This window comes from Fusarium oxysporum, chromosome 14, assembly GCF_000149955.1.
Source record: "Fusarium oxysporum f. sp. lycopersici 4287 chromosome 14, whole genome shotgun sequence".
NCBI classification, from domain to species: Eukaryota; Fungi; Ascomycota; class Sordariomycetes; order Hypocreales; family Nectriaceae; genus Fusarium; species Fusarium oxysporum.
The window spans coordinates 1,474,061-1,476,224 of record NC_030999.1 but is presented as its reverse complement, the minus strand read 5'-3'; the positions used below and the strand labels follow the sequence as shown (position 1 = coordinate 1,476,224).

Below are 2,164 nucleotides of genomic sequence, written 5' to 3'. Positions count from 1 at the left end.
CCTACTTAATTTGGCTAAGTACAACAATCTTAGGGTTAAACTAACTACTTTTGATACGAAGTGTGGGTGTATGGTATACCCTGTCACGTTCCCTTGGATGCAAGCTACATCTCCCTTGTATCCTACAATGGGATGCAAAAAGTATTCACAGGTGTGTAAGTCACGTTGACAGGCCCTAGTTTCTCTAGTTAGTTAGTAGCTTAGCTTTGCTTAGGTACTCAATACTAGGTTATCCCCCTGGTTTAGGTGTGATATAAGGTATTGGGGACCTGACAAGCTACCCCTGACTACCTTCCGAGCATCCGACCTACTTGCACACCTGCGAATACTTTTTGCATCCCACTGTATAAACCCTGAACCTCTGAACTTTTGTAAGTGGAGCAGCGAGCTGAGGGTTGGGAGGGCCAATTTGAGCTAATCAGAGGACTCTGTTTCCCGCTTTTGCAGTTAACTAGTGATGTCTCTAGTAGCCGGTTATCATGGATTAGCAGGGAATGTTGCTCCACTGACAAAAGTCCGCGACACAAGACTCTTCAAGAAACTTACGCCAAAAGATCTCAAGGTCGTGAAATTCAAGAAAACGTCCTCTCAAACCTGGTCATTGATATCGAGGTACGCGGCCGGTCGTCTTTCACGTCTCTCGCGGAAGTACATCCTAACGGCAGAGAATCATACTCGGAGTATGATACTCCGCCGAGCAGGCTTGGATTCTGTACTTCACTGAGGATGGGTCGAAAGTGAACAAGGTAATGGAGTCCTACGACAAGGACGTTGTCTTGAAGATGGTAATACAAGCGCCTAGTACTAATCCGCCCGGTAATTACGATGAAACAGAATATCTACAAGAGGCACATCAATAAAGTGACCACGATCAAGAGGTCAATTTACTAGGAAGACTCGGCCAGAAGTAACGAATACGATACCTACGGCATCGAGTTTCCGACAATCACTCATCTACGACGCGTTGGAGGTCGCGTTCTTGTACCTAGAACAAGACAAGTGAATCAACCACAGACGCGCCGGCGACACGATCCAGCATTAATGAATATACTCAACAGTATATTAGCGGTTGCGCAAATTTTGTTATTCTTAAAATAGAGCCTGCAAAGCATGTTGAATGCTTCCTCGAGGCTGAGGGTAAATGAATGGCTGTGAATTGAAATAGAGAAAGTAGTGTTTGGAGGGCTTTGGATCGCAACTTAGTGTGGGCTGGTATATCCAAACGCCCAAGTTGCGCGATATGTGTTTGTGATAGTCACCTTGCCTCTCGGGCAATTAATGCATGACCATGAATGTCCATATCCGTGAGAGCTCGTCTTATATCCATCCGAATAAACACCGTCATACCCGAAGTACCCATTGAGAGTGCCCGCCATCTGGGCGAAATAATCGTAGGTCCCAGGCGATTTAGGCGATTCGGGGTACCAGGTTCCCTGCCACTCCGTGTGTATCCCTATATCATGTCTGTCCTTCACCTCAATTCGGGGCCCACAGACAGGAAAAGTAACCTGATGGTGACGGTTACGAAAGTTGTACGCATTGAAAGTGGTGCACTCCTGGCCCTCTGGGCAAGCTCTGGTCACTGATCTGTCTCTCTCCCTGACAGACGGTTTATTACATTCGATTTTCCTAGTCGCCCGACGATCAGTGTAACATAACCCACTAACCGCTCGATAGCCTGTGCCAAATCTTTCAACGCACAGATCATGAAGCGCCTGGAGCATGTCTTGTGTGACACGATCGTTGCGAGACTCCTCCCCGAAAGGCTCACGCTTTCTAAGGTTGACAATGTGACCACGCCTCGATAGGCTGCTGCCCGTCTCGGTCTGGACACCATCGTCCGTCTCGTTTCCAGGAAAGCTGCCCATAGTGTCATTCCAGGGCAAATCACTCTTGTCTGGGGGACTCCCGTGGGATGCTGCCACCTTATCCAGATATTCCGTGTAGGTCAAGTTGAAAAATATCTGGGGCTCCCGAACCGCAGCCTCTTGAGCATAAGCCCCAAACCCAAGGATTGAGAGGGCGCCAAGGAGTACCATGCTATAGGGCGCCATTTTGTCGAAAGCTCAAAATCCGGAGGGATACTAAGGGGATGTGTCGACGGTAGACTTGGCTCGTGAGACAAAGTAATGGAGATTAGGAATAATGGTAGCTGGGGGAGGGA

General features: G+C 48.2%; 1 protein-coding gene across 1 annotated transcript; it reads right to left on the bottom strand.

The window, feature by feature from the left end:
• Positions 1-799: 799 nt before the first annotated feature.
• Positions 800-2,164, bottom strand: FOXG_16418 (uncharacterized protein). The gene has a single exon (XM_018396441.1). The coding sequence runs from the start codon at positions 2,052-2,054 to the stop codon at positions 1,200-1,202; it is 855 nt and encodes a 284-aa protein (XP_018257318.1). The 5' UTR covers positions 2,055-2,164; the 3' UTR covers positions 800-1,199.

Coding starts and splice junctions, on each gene's coding strand:
- FOXG_16418 (XM_018396441.1), bottom strand. CDS start 2,054: ATGGCGCCCTATAGCATGGTACTCCTTGGCGCCCTCTCAATCCTTGGG.